The 16,322-nt window shown below is 40.6% G+C and overlaps 2 protein-coding genes and 1 long non-coding RNA gene across 3 annotated transcripts; all 3 read left to right on the top strand.

The window, feature by feature from the left end:
• Positions 1,404-4,049, top strand: LOC109950334. Its single transcript, XM_020568896.1, has 4 exons — positions 1,404-2,942; positions 3,000-3,197; positions 3,459-3,761; positions 3,957-4,049. The coding sequence occupies exons 1-4, from the start codon at positions 1,404-1,406 to the stop codon at positions 4,047-4,049; spliced, it is 2,133 nt and encodes a 710-aa protein (XP_020424485.1).
• Positions 6,795-8,962, top strand: LOC109950285. The gene is made up of 3 exons (XR_002272600.1): positions 6,795-6,837; positions 7,716-7,779; positions 8,876-8,962. It is a non-coding gene; the product is annotated as an uncharacterized LOC109950285 (long non-coding RNA).
• On the top strand, positions 11,752-13,286 carry LOC18770715 (polygalacturonase-like). The gene is made up of 4 exons (XM_007202917.2): positions 11,752-12,216; positions 12,347-12,636; positions 12,734-12,962; positions 13,074-13,286. Exons 1-4 carry the CDS (start codon positions 11,752-11,754, stop codon positions 13,284-13,286), a joined length of 1,197 nt encoding a protein of 398 aa, XP_007202979.2.

Raw genomic sequence — 16,322 nt, 5'->3', positions numbered from 1 at the left:
GGGGGCGCCTGGTTGCCCTTGGCGGGGCCTACTGCGGTGGGACTTGCTCTCAACCACTTTGAAAAGCAGGGCATAAAAAAGGAAGAAATCTTATCGGAGAAAGAAAAAGCTTCAACCCCTGCGTTAGGGCTGGAAAAAATTTAGTGGATGAATAAAAGTTGGTAACAATTCTCCAAGTGGTTTGCCAATTTTAGTGGATGAAGAAAAATTCAACACGGGCTACAGATGAATCTGTATGCTTGTCATCTTCATACTCCTCGAGACTGATTTCTGATCATGCCTTGCAAAGATGGAAACAAATTTGAATATTATATATATATATAAGGAAAATTTAAGTCTCGTGTGATTAAAAAAGACCTCGCACGCATGGAAGCGCATACGAAGAAAATAGTATAAATAAAAGAACTTACAATAAATTAAATGAGCAAACTGTATTGTGGTAATGCTGCACCAAGAGTATTGAGATAGTTGAAAGTGAAACATAGAAATGGAGATTTACTTATTCCTTTTCCACGTGTCGTCTTCTTATTGGCTAGCAAAATATGTGTTCCTACAATTAGTGTGGCATAGTGTATAAATGGAGCAAGAAAAGTGCCATGCCAGAGAGCCACGCACAGGATTGTGTAGATGCTTGTTTTCTTTACTTTTGAAGGGACCTTTTTCCGGTGGGACAAAGGGATTTTTTTCCAATGGGACCTTTGGGTCGAATTTCATGGATTTCAAGGACATTTCTTTCAGAAGGACCCTTTCTTTGTATTACACGTGAAGAACATGTAACATATACATACATACAATTTTATTGAGGGATACCTTTAAGGGTCTTTTTAAGATCACTAACATACATAAATACCAAATCTAAAGATACCTCGGGATCCCTCAAATAAGGATACCTTTCAAGGTCCATTACGAATTTTTTTTTCAACAAGTATTTTCATGTCATTATTAAGAGATCATCCTTACAAAAAATTAGATAAATTGAAAATCATTTAGACATCTAGTTGTGATCAACAAAATAAATGAACATGATTTTTCAAGAAAACACTAAACTAACTACCATTAATTAAATCATCAAATGATTTTGAATTCAAGTGATTTTTTTGCAGAGATGATTGTTGGCGTGACTTGTGGATATTGACTTACTTTCCTTACACACCAAGAATTCCTATTATAATTGTAATTAATTTACTTTAATTCCTGATTTCCTACTGTAAATGGATTTAGGAATTTATTATTAGTTGCCCATTCAGGTTTTGTTGTATTATAAATATGACCTCCTACAAGGAGAAGAATATACAGAAAATTCCCACAAAGAAATATTCTCTCATAGTTTTCATATTTTAGCATGGTATCAGAGCGACAATCTTGGGATTGCTGACTCTAGTTTCTAAACCCTAGCCGCCACCATGGGGGAGGATGACTCTTCTAATCCTCATGGCGGTAGCACCACTGCTTCCTCCTCTCCTTCTCAACCAACCATAGCCGAGTTGAGTGCCCAGGTGGCTCAACTAATGCAGATGCAGACTCAGACCTCAAAATTGATCCTAAATCAGGATCCTACCAAGACGACCCTGACCTCGACTCAGACGAAGACCCCGACCTCGAATCAGACGACGACCTTGAACCCGAATCAGACAACGATTCCGACGACAATTACCTATGAAGCTTCCGCTGCACAGGTTGGCATAAAGTTGGATGGCACCGACTATGACCTATGGTCCCAAGTTATAGAGTTGTATATCTCCGGCAAAGACAAATTGGGATATATTAATGGCGATCTTCCACAACCTCCTTCGACCGCTCCAACATTTCCTCGCTGGCACATCGAGAACTCTATTGTGAAGGGATGGCTCATCAATTCTCTGGAGCAGAGCTTGATTGGCAATTTCATTCGTTTTTCGACGGCAAAAGCCGTGTGGGATGCAATTGCCACAACTTACTATGATGGCACTGACACCTCTCAGGTTTATGATTTGAAACGACGAGTCTCTCGTATGCGACAAGCTAGTGGCTCCATTGAAACCTATTACAATACTCTCCAAAGCTTATGGAGAGAAACTGATTTTCGTCGTCCAAATATGATGGAGTATGAAAGTGATATCAAGCGCTATAATGATATTCTGCAGGAAGATCGAGTTTACATATTTTTGGATGACCTTGATGATCGTCTTGATAAGGCCCGAAGTGATGTTCTTCACATGACTCTATTCCCTACTGTTGACCAAGCTTATGCCTATGTTCGCCGTGAAGATGTTCGACAAGCAGTGATGATGGGTTCATCCGATCGAGCCACTGGTGCTGGCTTAGCGGCCAAGAGTGCGCCTCGATCAGGTCCCCCTACTCGTGCCGGACATCCCCATAATTCCTCTACTGCGGCCCACCTTCAGATCCAGTCATATGCTACTGTTGCTGGTGCGCCACTTCCTAAAACCATCCCACCTTCCCGTCCCAAGGCTCCAACTGATGGAAGTGGTTGCACGCACTGTGGCAACCTCAAACATACCCGTGACACCTGTTTTAAGCTAAATTGTTATCCTGATTGGTGGGAGGATCTCCGCGCTCGCAAGCTTAGAGAAACTGCTAGTAATTCCGGCCGTGCTGCTCTTGTCTCTACCGATCCCCCATTAGTCTTGTTCCCGCAGGTAGATCCTACTGATAGTCCCGCGCTTCCGGATGTCTCAGGTAACTGTGGTTATGCATTTCATACTTCTGATCTACGAGATACTACTGGTTGGATAATTGATTCTGGCGCCACTAATCATATGACCTTTGATCCGAATGATTTTTTGTACACTACTACACCTCGCCGCACAAGTATTGCCAATGCAAATGGAGTTACCTATCCTGTGACAGGGGCCGGCACTGTTGCCCTTTCACCTTCTCTGTCCCTTTCTAATACTCTACTCGTTCCATCTTTGTCCAATAAATTAATGTTTGTGAGTCAGGCAACTGAACAACTAAATTGTTGTGCACTAATTTATCCCAATTTTTGTTTACTACAGGATATTCTCACCAAGGAGATCATTGGGCGTGGTACTAAAAGAGGGGGGCTGTACTATGTGGATGACTTCAGTATGGGACGTGCAAATAGTGTGAAGCATCCGTCTGATGACAAGCACCGAAAAATTTGGCTCTGGCACCGACGTTTGGGGCATCCATCTTTTGGTTATATGAGACACTTATTGCTCGAGTTGTTTTATGTATTTAAGGACTCAAATTTTAAATGTGACACTTGCATTCTAGCCAAGAGTCATAGAGCGTCCTATCCTTTAAGTATGAATAAATGTACTATTCCTTTTGCTTTAATTCATTCTGATGTTTGGGGACCCTCACCTATTTCTACTCATTCCGGTATTTGTTGGTTTGTCACATTCATAGATGATTGTACACGGATGACATGGCTTTATTTGATGAAAAATAAGAATGAAGTGTTTTCCCTATTCCAATCCTTCCACAAACAGATGGAAACACAGTTCAATGCTCGAATACAGATTCTTCGCTCTGACAACGGTGGAGAATTTGTTAATCATGATTTTCAGACTTACTTCCAGACACATGGCATTATTCATGAGACAACTTGCCCCCAGACACCACAACAAAATGGTGTTGCCGAACGGAAGAATCGTCATCTCCTTGAAACAGCCCGTGCTCTTCTCATTGGTGGCCATGTTCCTCGTCATCACTGGGATGACGCTGTCATCACTGCTGTCCACCTTATCAACCGCATGCCATCTGGGGTCTTGAACTTCAAAACTCCATTACAAGTGCTCACGCAACACGGGCCTCTGCCCTCTATTTTGGTGCTTACCCCTCGCATTTTTGGCTATGTGGCCTTCGTTCATCAGAAAGGCTACCGATGTTATCACCCTCCTACCCAGCAAACCTATGTCACTTTGGATGTCACCTTTCTAGAATCAGATATGTTCTTCTATGACCCAGCATCCAATTCTACTCTTCAGGGGGAGATACCGAGTGAAGAGCTCAATTGGAGCAGCTTGGAAAATGAGGATATTCATCTATGCACGAAGTTTCTCTCGGCCAAGAAACAATAACAATCGATCGTCCCGAGTCTGGCACGTGCGAATGCTCTCTACCAAACAACGATCGATCGCCTAACCCTTGTGAAGATGTTTTTGATTCGAGTCATACTCTTACAGACAACTCAGAACAACAAGATGAAGACCCCCCCTCTCATTCAACAGTACCAACGAACCAATCTCCTGAGAATATCTTTGAGGTAAATACTCCTACTAGACTTGTGCATTTAGAGGATAAAACTATTGGATATCAATTATCTTTCATGCAAAATCGTGGGAAGCCACCAAACCGTTATTCACCTGATATTGGCAAGACATCCAAGTATCTAATTGCAAATCATGTATCCACTGAGAAGCTGTCTGAACCACTCAAGGCTTTTGTGCATCAGTTGTCTGCTATCCATATTCCAACCAAGGTCTCTGAAGCATTGAAAGATCCTAAGTGGGTCCAAGCTATAAAAGAGGAGATGAAAGCTCTTGAGAAAAATCAGACTTGAACATTGGAGACTATACCACGAGGAAAAAAGACTATCGGATGTAGATGGGTGTTTACTATAAAACATAATGCACATGGATCTATCGAGCGATACAAGGCAAGACTTGTGGCAAAAGGGTACACACAGACCTATGGTATAGACTATGAAGAAACTTTTGCACTAGTTGCAAAGTTAAAAACTGTAAGAGTCTTATTGTCCCTTGCAGCTAATTTGGATTGGCCACTACACTAGTTTGATGTAAAGAATGCTTTTCTACATGGCGAACTCACGGAGGAGGTGTACATGGACATTCCTCTTGGATATAATACTACTCAGACTGGAACAGTTTGCAGGTTACGAAAAGCATTGTATGGATTGAAACAGTCACCATGTGCATGGTTTGGACGGTTCACCATGGCAATGAAGAACAATGGTTTCAAACAGTGAAACTCAGATTATACTCTGTTCTTGAAACATCGGAAAGGGAAGGTAACAATATTAATAATCTATGTTGATGATATGATTATTACTGGGAATGATAAACAGGAAATATCACAGCTACAAGACTATTTGGCTACTGAGTTTGAGATGAAGGATCTAGGTGGACTCAAGTATTTCTTAGGAATTGAGGTGGCTCGATCGCAGCAAGGCATATTTCTCTCTCAAAGGAAATATGTCTTGGACTTGTTGATGGACATAGGAATGCTAGATTGCAAACCTGCGGACACTCCTATTGTTCAGAATCATCATCTTGGAGAATATCCGGATCAAGTTCCAACTAACAAAGAAAGATACCAAAGGTTAGTGGGAAGATTGATCTATTTGTCACATACTCGACCAGACATTGCTTATGCGATGAGCGTTGTCAGTTAATTTATGCACTCTCCAAGTGAAGACCACATGAATGCAGTTCTTCGGATACTTAGATATTTGAAGTCTACACCTGGAAAAGGACTTATGTTCTCAAAGCATGGTCATCTAAATATTGATGGTTATTCAGATGCAGATTGGGCAGGTAATGTAACAGATAGAAAATCCACATCGGGTTACTTCACATTCATGGGAGGTAATTTGGTGACATGGAGGAGCAAGAAACAGAATGTAGTAGCTTTATCCAGTGCATAAGCCGAGTTCAGAGGCATGACTAAAGGGATTTGTGAACTTCTTTGGTTAAGAAAGTTGCTTACTGAACTTGGGTATAAACCTACATCCACAATGAATCTCTTTTGTGACAACAAGGTTGCTATAGCCATTGCACAGAATCCGGTTCAACATGATCGTACTAAACATGTTGAGGTGGATCGACACTTCATCAAACAGAAGCGTGAGGCTAAAGTGTTTCAGTTTCTTTTTGTGAAATCCGAGGATCAATTGGCGGATATTTTGACAAAGGCAATTTCCAGTAAAGCATTCCACAATTCACTGGATCAGTTGGGCATTGGAGAATTCTATGCACCAACGTGAGGGGGAGTGTTGGCGTGACTTGTGGATATTGACTTACTTTCCTTACACACCAAGAATTCCTATTATAATTGTAATTAATTTACTTTAATTCCTGATTTCCTACTGTAAATGGATTTAGGAATTTATTATTTACTTGCCCATTCAGGTTTTGTTGTATTATAAATATGACCTCCTACAAGGAGAAGAATATACAGAAAATTCCCACAAACAAATATTCTCTCATAGTTTTCATATTTTAGCAATGATCTTTGAGGAAATATCGAAAGAAACCAAAAAGAGGATGATGATGGAGATCTAACGCCAAAATTGTAACACCACGACTCCAAATTTAATTCCTATTTTGAATTATTTAATTGAATTTACGAATTTACCCTTAGGGTAGGGGTAAATTGGTCATTTTCTTGCCCGGAAAGTGTTTGGGGCAGTAACTGGTATTTTTGGGTAGGTGGTACTGAGACGAATTCGTAGACACGCGGTAGGCTTAATTCGGAGTTGTAACGAAGAAGTTACGATCAAAACATCGACAATGGCAAAACCGTAAATATTTCAAAATTTGGGTTTAAAATATCTGATCTCTCTCTCTCTCTCTCTCTCTCTCTCTCTCTCTCCGCGCGGCTGAACCCCCTCCACCGTTTCGATTTTTCGCCGGAATTTCAGACGGTGAGAACTTCGCCGTCCGACCTCCATTTCAGGCACCGTTTCTTGCAAAAGCTTCCTCTCTTCCTCCTCTACCCAGCCCACCCCTTTTCTCCGATCGAAAACCCGGCGAACGGTAGTGGCAACGACGTGAAAAAATAACCAAAACTGCCGACGTCACCGGCGACATTTTCGGCCATCGCGAGCTGCGCCGTCACTTGGAACAGGTAGCTCTCCTCCCCTTCTAGCTATTTCCTAGGTTGTGCGACGACAATGTCGACGGTGGTCGCCGGATCAAGGCCGTGGAGTTCCGGGTTAAACCGTGAGTTTTCGACCCCAATTCCGGCCACTTGCCGTCCGAATTGGACTTGGGTGTAGTTGAATAAAGTGTTCCACTCGTCGAGTAGAACCTGTAGCCGGGAGGGTGGCTTGTAGTTTGGAGATTTTCCGGCGAAGCTTTATCGCTTTGGACACCCGCGCGTGTGGCGGCGCGTAGGCACTGTAGCAGAGGGGCATATTTGTCCCAATCCGATCTACTAGTTGTCACGAGAGCGTAGGATTTTTCGGATCTCAATTCGGACATCGTTTGACTATCGAACGGATTTTCGCATATTGTGCGTTATCCGGGTTCGATAGGTTCTGACCGTTTGATCGTTTTCCAATTAAAATAGGTTGTTCTAGGTATTCCTAGGATCGTATAGGAATTCGCGGATCGTGAATCGGAACCCCGGATGTTCCAATTAAATAATTTAAAGTTTATGTTTTTTTAATAACCGTGCGATCGTGCGATCGTAAGCGATCTAATCGCCCGTTTCGGACCAAATTTGTGAGACGGATATCTTAGACCTTGTGAAACCTTCAGGAACTTTCGGATTGTAAAACGGAGGTCGTTGGTTCCGTGGGCCCGGGTGACCCAAATTGGAAAGTTTGACCGTCAGTTGACTGAGTGTCTCCCGAAGTTGTTCCATCGCCCAAATTGGGTAGTTGGACCTTAGAACGTCTCGTTCCTAGTACACTTACTAGAAACCTGGGAAACTAGGATATTTAATTCAAAGTACTCGTTCGAAACGCTTTGTATTAATCTCGTATACGTATTCTGAATTAGGTACTCCGACCACGCATACGCAGCAGGCGGGACCCTCTCAGGATCAAGCAGCGTGGGACTACTTGTGAGTGGACTTTGTTTTCAAATCTTATGCATGGTTTTATTGATGAAAGATTTATGCATAATGTTTTTAATGATTTATTGAATATATTATATTCATGAGTTGAATTTGATGTTTGTATAGTGCTTTGGCATTGTTGAGTATTGAAAGTTTATTTTATATGGATTTTGGGAAATATTATGCATGATGTTTTAAATGGTATTTTGAATATATTATTTATGAAATTGTTGAAAGTGATATTTTTATGAGGCATTGAAAATATATTTTGGGTTTTGACATATTTGAGTATCTTGAGTATGAATATATGGATTTTGAGGATTTCTATATATATTTGGCTATGTGTGAGGTACTTGGGTTGTTGAGATGAGATTGTGGAAAGTGGTGAGTATAGAATGTCAATTTGGTGTGATATAAGCACTACCCTCTGTACCTCCCCTGATTTGGAACTTGGATACGGAGACTTGAGATACTTGGAATTGTCGGAACCCGGGGCATCCTTGACGGGATGTTACTGTAGACCCTTAATTGGGTAGTCTGCGCGCGTAGGACTGATCACAGATGTACGGGTTTTGAGGTTATCGACGGTACGTGCTGGCTGAGAGTTGGTCCCCCAGTTGGACGGCTCATTCCCTAGTCACATGGTGGATTGAGGACTCTTCATGAGGACTCTGCCAGGGTGACTAGTCAAACAATCCCCCGGTTGGATTGTTTTCCCGGTACAACTAGGTGATAGTCATATTTGTATATATATATATATATCTTATATTATATATTTATATATATAATTCATTCATTCTTGTTTCTCGGTGTGGATACTTCCTTGTCGGTCGTGCCAATGGGTACGCTTTCGAGAGTTTGGTTGTGGGATTTATAAGTTTTTGGATGGTGGGTTTTGTAAAGCGTTCTTTATGGATTTCGAATTTGGCATCTGGTATTGATTTGTTTTGATATATATATATATATATACCTGAGTATGATGGTTTTGAGATGCATGGGATTTCTTGCATGGTTTTCTAAACGGTGGAGTTATATTACGTTGGTTTACACTGAACTGAATTTATTTTTGTCCACTCACAATTTTCTGTTTTGCACCCCCCAGCCAGTAGTTGACTGAGCTCCGCAGCAGAGCCGGATCGTGCGCTTCCGAGCCTTGAGCCTTCGTAGGACTCTTTCTTCATGTTTTTCCCTTTAAACTCTGTTTTGTTGAAATTGAAGTTCTTAGACATGCTCTGTTATCGCCCCCGTTAGGGTTTGAATTGTGAGGCCGGAGGCCATTTTGTTGTCAACTGTTTATTCGTTTTAAAGCATGCTGCTGGTTGGGATTATTCTGTATTTTTATGCAGGTTGAATTTTGTTGGGTTTGTTCATTCACAGGGGGGACTCTGCCAAAATTTTGGTAAAGAGTCTTGGTTGTTAGTAAGTGGGCCCGGCATCAGGGTGATGTCGGAACAAAGACGGGATTCGCTCCGGTTTCCGGGAAATTCTGGGGCGGGTCCTTTCAAAAATGCAGATAGAGATCTGATACCGAAAAGCTGGTGGAGATTCAACATCGAGACGCAGCCACCTGCGATGGTTGGAGGAAAATCATAACAAAACAAAGACAACTAGGGAAAACCTTTTGTCTTTGCAAATGGGGGAAGGGGAAAAGGGAGCAAGAGAAGAAGGGAGTGTTCTTCCTCCCCTCTCAAAGTGAAAACGGGTTTAGGATTTTTTGTTGGGAGAGAGGGGGCTAGGGTTAGCAATAGTCCTCATATGTACTAAAAAACTTATGATAATGTGGAAAACATTATACAAAGATAAATTTAATGTTAAAATTAATTTTAAACTAACAAAACTAGAGAAATTCTCTATGAGAACGTCTGGAAATTGTTACCGTGCTGATACCATGTATTACCCCTCCCTATTTTCTTCTCTGTTTACAATGGCAACTACACGGTAATAACGTTTAGACATCTGAATAGGAGAATTTCCGTAGTTTTGTTGGGAGTGTTCTTCCTCCCTTCTCAAAGTGAAAACGGCTCTAGGATTGTTTGTTGGGAGAAAGGGGGCCAGGGTTAGCAATAGTCCTCATATGTACAAAAAAAACTTATGATAATGTGGAAAACATTATACAAAGATAAATTTAATATTAAAAATATAATTTTAAACTAACAAAACTAGAGAAATTCTCTATGAGAACGTCTAGAAATTATTACCGTGCGGACACCATGTATTACCCCTCCCTACTTTCCTCTCTATTTACAATGGCAACCATTCGAATAGGAGAATTTCCGTAATTTTGTTACTATAGTGTATCGGGCATTATTATACTTATGTGGTTTGGCTCATTATCTATTTATGGAACCCATAAATTGAATAGAAATATGAAATAATTGCTAAGCTCTGTCCTTAAATTCGAGACCTCGAGGGAAGGTGAACAAAAATCATAGTGCTATATTATCCCTAGGCAAAAGGCATATCAAAATCGAACTAAACATGACTAGAAATTCAATTACAAAAGATTAGATGCACTGAGGTTGTGAAGTTGTCATTAGCTCTTCTCCGAATAGTGAAGCTGGAATTCATGCTCTTTCCAATGATCAAGATTAATGTAGAAAAAGAATGTGGAAACACAACGAATTTACATTGTTTTAAAAACTAGTATTCTTCAAAATTATCATTTGGTTAGTTTAGTCCCTAATTCTCGAATCAAATGCGACCACCCATTCATGTTTGTTTGGACATCAATGACATGATTGGGACTATAAAGAAACAAAGAAAACAAATGAATTTCAAATTATTCTTTGGATATAGTTATTTCAAATCCATTTTGAATATACGTTATCCAAATCTTTTCTTTCATATCAATCAATCCAAATGGAGCCTAATTAATACTGTACACAGTCTACATATTTTTGGAAAATAACAATAAATAAGAAGGATGATTTGGCAGCATTAAAAAAGAAATAGACATTATCTCAATTTTTATTGAACAAAAACGAGAGACCACTTCCAATTTCTCAAAAAAAGTGATTGTGTGATGAGAGGCCAAGCTAGGCAGCACGCTGGGGTGTGATGGCTCTTGACCCGTGAGGTTTAGTATTCGTACCTAACACCCCAATCTAATACCAAGTTGAGGTTTGCTACCCACCCATTGAGGATGGGCGGCCCTACTAACCCGAGGGTAGGGGGCGTGCTTTGTGCGACTTCACTAAGGTGAACAGTGCAAGACCACCACATCTCACCTAACAAGGCTTGCTCAAGCAACCAATCACTTTAATGTCCTGCTTAGTTATAAGCCCACGCTACTAGGCTCGACAATTACAAGATATCATGTAATCCTTATAAGCATTCGTATTATTGCATATTTTTTCAATGTGGGACTTTACAATAAGCCTATGCCATCATTAGGATATCTATCTACTACCTATACAATACTGAAATACAAATTATCCTGCGCGTTACTCCACCGAGGAATGAGTGGCCATGAAGGGATTTAAGTACAGGAAGGGGTGTCCCACTTGGGATGAATTGATTCCTTAACAAGTCAACGGCAAAAGTAATCATATCCAAACTAATATTTTAATTGAATTATTATCGATTCATATAATATTATATGATTCATTGATTCATCCATATTACTTATATATACAGTAAAACACAAAAGAGTAGCCACCAAATTGGTGCCGGCGCAGCTTTCTTAATACATATGTATACAGTATATGCATCCATATATACCATAACTATATTTTCTTTAAACCTACACCACCTCTCTCTGTATATATAATATCATATACAAACATCCCTTATACTTATATCAACCTAATTACTTACTGCATGCATGTATCATCAACAGTATAAGTACCCTACACAATGTTCAAGTTCTCTCCATCAACCTCTCAGTTCCCAACTTCATTCGTTACCATCGACGTCATCGGTTTAATTTAATCTCTCTCTCTCTCTCTCAAACAGAAAGGAAAAATAGAAAAGGAGAAAATGGCTGAGGTTACAAGAAGTTGTTTTTGCAGAGTAGCACTACTCATCCTATATATCCTACACCAATCATGTGTTGCTAAGAGTACATTAATTTTCAATGTCCTAAGCTTTGGAGCCAAGCCTAACGGTGTAATAGATTCTACACAAGCTTTTCTGGATGTATGGACTGTAGCATGTGCCTCCTCTGATTCCACTACTATACGTGTACCAAAAGGGAGGTATTTGCTTCGCAATGCTATGGTTTTCAAAGGTGATAACTGCAAAAGCACAGATATTACTTTTCGAATTGATGGAACATTGATAGCTTCGTCTGACTACCGAGTCCTTGGCCAAGCCAACAACTGGCTAAGCTTCGAAGGAGTTACCGGTGTGTCCATTATCGGAGGTGCCCTTGACGCCAAAGGTACCTCCTTGTGGGCATGCAAGTTAGCTGGAAGCACTGATTGCCCCAACGGAGGAGCCACGGTTAGTAATTTATGCTTTCTTGTCGATCAAGTGAAATCTTGTTTAAATTTGTTGTCTACCTTACCCTACCAGTCTCTTCGTGTTCTATTGTTTCCTAAATTCTGATATTTTTGTTCCCACTGATACGCAGAGTCTGAGTTTTACAAACTCCAAAAACATTAACATCAATGGACTAATGTCATTGAACAGCCAGATGTTCCACATTGTGATAAACGGCTGCCAAGATGTTCGCATCAAAGGGGTCAAAGTCAATGCAGCTGGAAATAGCCCAAACACTGATGGCATCCATGTCCAATTGTCAACAAATGTTGCAATCTTCAACACCTCTATCAAAACTGGAGATGATTGTGTCTCGATTGGCCCCGGAACAAAGGACTTGTGGATCGAGCAAATAACTTGTGGTCCTGGCCATGGTATTAGGTCAGATTTTATAGCTCTTGGAATATTGCATTGCTTACATATGAAAACCTCGTAACAGTTAATATTATAGTTAGCTTACACATACATGGGTTTGCAGCATAGGGAGTTTAGCCAAAGACTTGGAAGAGGAAGGGGTCCAAAATGTGACAGTTAAAAATGCAATTTTCAAGGGTACTCAAAATGGTTTGAGGATTAAGTCTTGGGCAAGGCCGAGCAACGGATTTGTTCAAGGTGTTCAATTCCTTGATGTCGTAATGTTAAATGTCCAAAATCCTATCGTAATAGACCAAAACTACTGCCCACACAACATCAACTGCCCTGCTCAGGTAATGAAAACTATAATCTCAATGTACATAGTAATTGGGCATGTACTCATTCATAAACGTATGTCTTGACTAAATGTCTAATGCACATTTCATCTTGTTTCAATATTATAGGTATCAGGTGTGAGAGTCAGTGATGTCGTGTACCGGAACATTCAAGGAACATCAGCTACAGTCATTGCAATAAAATTTGATTGTAGCGCAACAAATCCATGTAGTGGGATAAGACTCGAAAATGTGAGTTTGACCTGCAGGAATCACGAGGTTCAGTCACATTGTGCCAATGCAAAGATTGTTGGCACTGTTCAACCAAACAGTTGTTTGTAATACTGAAGATGAGATTAGGCATGAAATACATGTGCATAGTCTACACACATAATGCTAGCGAGTCTGTACATAAATATCATTCTATTTGGTTTCTAAGTAAGACCTCTTTCTGATTAATATAATATTTGTAATTTTATGCTTACTTACATGGAATGGGAATCATTCTCAAGAAATCCCTCATTCAGATTAGTGGAAATGCCTTGTTTTGATTACTTCCCATTGCCATTCCTTTTTATTCTAATTCTAAGTACAAAAACAGAGCTATAATTAATAAGATTTTCAAAAAAGGCAAACTGTTGTTTTCCATCTGTTCTTCGGTTTACTTCTTACCAACCCCTGAACTCAAACTTGACAAACCTCCAGCAGCAACTTGCAATACAATTATATTACCTGAAGTGAAAGGTCTCTTGTGGGAGTAATAATAAGTGCCTATAAAAAGTCCTTTTGGAGCAAACTTTTTCTTCTTCCTTCCCCTTTTCTTGAAGCATCTTCATAGTGTTTTCTCCTTCCTCCAACAAGCACTGCAAAATGGGCAAACCAAAGGCTAGTTTCTTCCCAGCCCCTGTTTCCACAGCACTAACAACGTCCCCTCATATGAAAAAATTATAATAACCATCAAACCTCCTGTCATATGAAACAATCAAACCGAATATAATCAGCAGCAGGAAAACAAGCTTAACCAACCTTCACCAACCTTCCCTTGATGAGCAGCAGCAGGAAAACAAGCTTTATGGATTGGCATCGGTTCTGAGTCCCCACCTGTATATTATCTTCCCAATCATCAGATGATGAGCCTCAACTCATTTTATTTGAGCATAAGTTTCAGCTCCACCAAACCAAGTTAACGTTGAAAAAAAGTTCTCTAATATCCACACAATCATTAATACAGTTAATAAATAAATATACATGAAGTGATGTTTCTGGTAACCTTGGATTGAGATTACCACCAATTCATCAACATATAGAGGGCCTGTCCACTGATGTGTTTCGTTATTTAATCATACCAACTCAGACAATAATCTCAGAGAGAGATAGAAGAACTGCTCACTGCTCATGTATGACACAACTATATTGGACGGGTGGTAAAAACCATATATTTTTATGGATCTCAGAATTAAATTGAATACAAATATGAAATAATTGCTAAGCTCTGGCCTTAAATATGAGACCTTGACGGAAGGTGAACAAAAATTATAGGGCTATATTATCCCTAGCCAAAAGGTACATCAAAATCGAACTAAACAATACTAGAAATTCGATTACAAAGGATCAAAATCGAACTGAGGTTGTCAAGTTGTCATTAGCTTTTCTCCGATTCTGATCTTGAAACCCATGCACTTGGCAACATTGGATAATGCACAAGTGATGGAGGAGACATCAAAGCAGGGACTTGATAGGCCGGCTGCTCATCATGATTAGTCTCTTCCCGGACCAAACTTTGATTTTGTTTCTTAGCAAACCCCATATATCTTTCCATAGAATCAATCTTCTTGGTTGCAACTTGTATCTTAGATTCGAGTGAAGCAATGAGCTTAGTCAATTCGTCCTGCGAAAAATCATCTATTCGATCATTCCATGTCGGGTACTCCTCCTCAGAAATCTTCTTCCCTAAATTTTGAAACTTTGTCGGGTATTCCTCCTCACGTTACGTATACGTCTTCTGTCTTCTAATTTTGGGACATTTGTTATCTGATCTATCTATCGATAGGGGACTGGTTTACCTTCTTGGCTTCCGATGGGACTTCCACTATCTCCTCTTCGTGGTCGAGTTTGCCTCCGAAGGGTCATTTGTTGTTTTCTTTGCCTCCGATGGGGGACAGCTGTGGGAACCGAATTAAATCTAAACCTTAGGTCAAGTAATTCCTCCCATTTGGGGATTATTTGACCTAATTGGAAATTATTCAGCCTAATTGGGAGTTACTCAATTTAATTGGGGATTACCTAATTAAATTGGGTGTTACCTAATTAGGTCGAGAATTGATTTGATTCCTACCACAATTCTCAATTAATTGGGAGTTACTTGAATTAATTGTGAGGTTATTTGATTCAGATTGGGTGTATTTGACTTAATTAGGGATTTGATTAAATCAAATCCCTAAATACACCAACCTCACCAACCTCGTCGAGGCCCCCTATAAATACTTGGCTACGCACAAGGATTGAGGCACGTCAGAATTACTACTAAAACTCTGTAGAGATCTTCCCCTCACAGACCCTAGTCACCTCCTCTCTCTCTCTCTCTCTCTCTTTTACATAAGGCTCTGGCCGCCCGATTTACATCATAAACATATCTCTGTACTCTATTAGCTATTGTTTTCCATGCGATTCAATTGAACTAATTTAGGCATCGGAGGGCCTTTGGCCAACACCCCCCGGGTGTGGTCCTCTTATTTTTTCTATTTTGCAGGGAGAAATAGGCGGCGAAGAAGGAAGGAGAATCTTTGCAATTGAATATTCTCGTGGGGAAATTTTCTCCCTCAAATTGGTGCTTTCATTGAGAGCACGAGTTATGCTCAACGCGTGCTCAAGGAATCCATTCCTCCTATTTTCCAATCCATCGAAGCCTTCCAAATAACCATGGTTAGAAACAATAAGACGATTGGCAAAACCGCCGCAATGGCCAAATCCACGACGGCCCAAAGCCACTCCACCCATGATCCCGCGATCAACATGGTGGCACCACCACCTCTCACCACCGTGCCACCTACCGGACTCGCAGCTGAGACCACTGCACCGGCCACCTCCACTGAACATGGTGGAACCTCCCATCAAGGCGGGGTCATTACCACCGCCGACTTAGGCCCGACCTTGGAGCAACTTCAAGCATTCCCTCCATTGCCTCTATGCTCGACGCACGCTCCCAGGTACACCTCCCATGAAACCATAGCCCGTGTGCAATTGGGCTCCACAGACTTCTCTCATCCCGATCCACGAAGTCAAGCAGACCTTAATCTGAGAGTTGACTAGCTAGCTCAGAGAATGGACGACCAGAGCAATCTAATGAGGCAACTCCTCAACCAAATAAGCTTGGCCCAA

This window comes from Prunus persica, chromosome G7 (assembly GCF_000346465.2).
Source record: "Prunus persica cultivar Lovell chromosome G7, Prunus_persica_NCBIv2, whole genome shotgun sequence".
Lineage (NCBI taxonomy): Eukaryota > Viridiplantae > Streptophyta > Magnoliopsida > Rosales > Rosaceae > Prunus > Prunus persica.
Note: the sequence above shows the minus strand (reverse complement) of the source record. Positions and strands in the feature narration are given on the sequence as shown.

Bases quoted from the DNA above. Each gene is read 5' to 3' on its own strand.
- LOC18770715 (XM_007202917.2), top strand. From the start codon at position 11,752: ATGGCTGAGGTTACAAGAAGTTGTTTTTGCAGAGTAGCACTACTCATC. The intron at 12,637-12,733 runs GTCAGATTTTAT...ATGGGTTTGCAG, and splicing joins GGTCCTGGCCATGGTATTAG to CATAGGGAGTTTAGCCAAAG. The intron at 12,963-13,073 runs GTAATGAAAACT...TCAATATTATAG, and splicing joins ACATCAACTGCCCTGCTCAG to GTATCAGGTGTGAGAGTCAG.
- LOC109950334 (XM_020568896.1), top strand. From the start codon at position 1,404: ATGGGGGAGGATGACTCTTCTAATCCTCATGGCGGTAGCACCACTGCT. The intron at 2,943-2,999 runs GCAACTGAACAA...TGTTTACTACAG, and splicing joins AATTAATGTTTGTGAGTCAG to GATATTCTCACCAAGGAGAT. The intron at 3,762-3,956 runs GTGCTCACGCAA...TCTACTCTTCAG, and splicing joins ACTTCAAAACTCCATTACAA to GGGGAGATACCGAGTGAAGA.